Source organism: Amphimedon queenslandica, unplaced genomic scaffold, assembly GCF_000090795.2.
Source record: "Amphimedon queenslandica unplaced genomic scaffold, v1.1 AMPQUscaffold_513_Cont27468, whole genome shotgun sequence".
Lineage (NCBI taxonomy): Eukaryota > Metazoa > Porifera > Demospongiae > Haplosclerida > Niphatidae > Amphimedon > Amphimedon queenslandica.
Genome location: NW_003559135.1, coordinates 1 through 993, shown reverse-complemented (window position 1 = coordinate 993; position 993 = coordinate 1). Strand labels below are relative to the sequence as shown.

Genomic DNA, 993 nt, shown 5'->3' with positions numbered 1-993 from the left:
CAAAACTTTCTACACAACATAAGAACATGTATATGTATCAGGAAATGTAATAAAAATGGAGAATTTGCTCCTTTTCAATTTTGACAAAATTTGGCCAAAACCCCTATACTATAGTACAGGGATTTTAACCTGATTTTTTTATCAACTTTAAAAATTCGTAAAAAAATCTAATTTTAATTGAAATCAGTTCAAACTTTCTACACAACATAAGAACATGTATATGTATCAGGAAATGTAATAAAATTGAGGAATTCTCTCCTTTTCTGAAAATGTATCAGAAAATGTACATGTAATACAGTATTAGTGAATAGTGATACATACCATTGGAAATACAACAGCAACTGCAATTGAAGACAATTCGTACAACTAAAGAAACTGTTAATAGCATCTTGTATACTTTAGTATACTTACTTTGTATTCCTCAGGATATTTTTCTAGTAATCTTGTCAGTATATCGTCACATTCCGTTAGGGTAATTCTCACTGATGAATCATCAAAACTAATAATAATAATAATAATAATAATAATAATGAGATAGAGAGAGGGGTGTGGCTTACATTGATATAAAATTCATAATTTCAGTCAGTTTCTCAATCTGCTTTTCTTCGTCATAAATAATTCCTTCAAGTCTATTCTTCTCATGTGTCAAATTAACGACAGTATCTTTATTATAATTATATCTCCTATCATGTGAGATGATGTCCTCCTCTATATCAGATACCAGTACTTGTAGATTATGATACAGTTCAGGAACATAAAGACCAGCTGTACCTATTAATTAAACATTAATTAAATATTATTATGATTAATATATAGTGCAAAATTTTCAAGGGATGCAAATTTCATGATTTACAAAAATTAATGCCACATTACAGTACAAAAATAGCAGCAGGCATAAATTCGCAAAATTAAATCCATGAAATAGATTTTTAGGTGAATTTGCAAAATTCACCACCCTTGAAAATTTTTCGCAACAGGGTAATTAAATATTAT

General features: G+C 28.2%; 1 protein-coding gene across 1 annotated transcript; it reads right to left on the bottom strand.

Moving 5' to 3' along the window:
- Positions 1-300: 300 nt before the first annotated feature.
- On the bottom strand, positions 301-771 carry LOC109593625 (tuftelin-interacting protein 11-like; the record flags this gene model as incomplete). The annotated part of the gene is made up of 3 exons (XM_020008623.1): positions 301-366; positions 412-499; positions 558-771. Coding segments are annotated over 3 exons (368 nt in total), but the record flags the coding sequence as incomplete, so codon positions are not given.
- Positions 772-993: the final 222 nt, after the last annotated feature.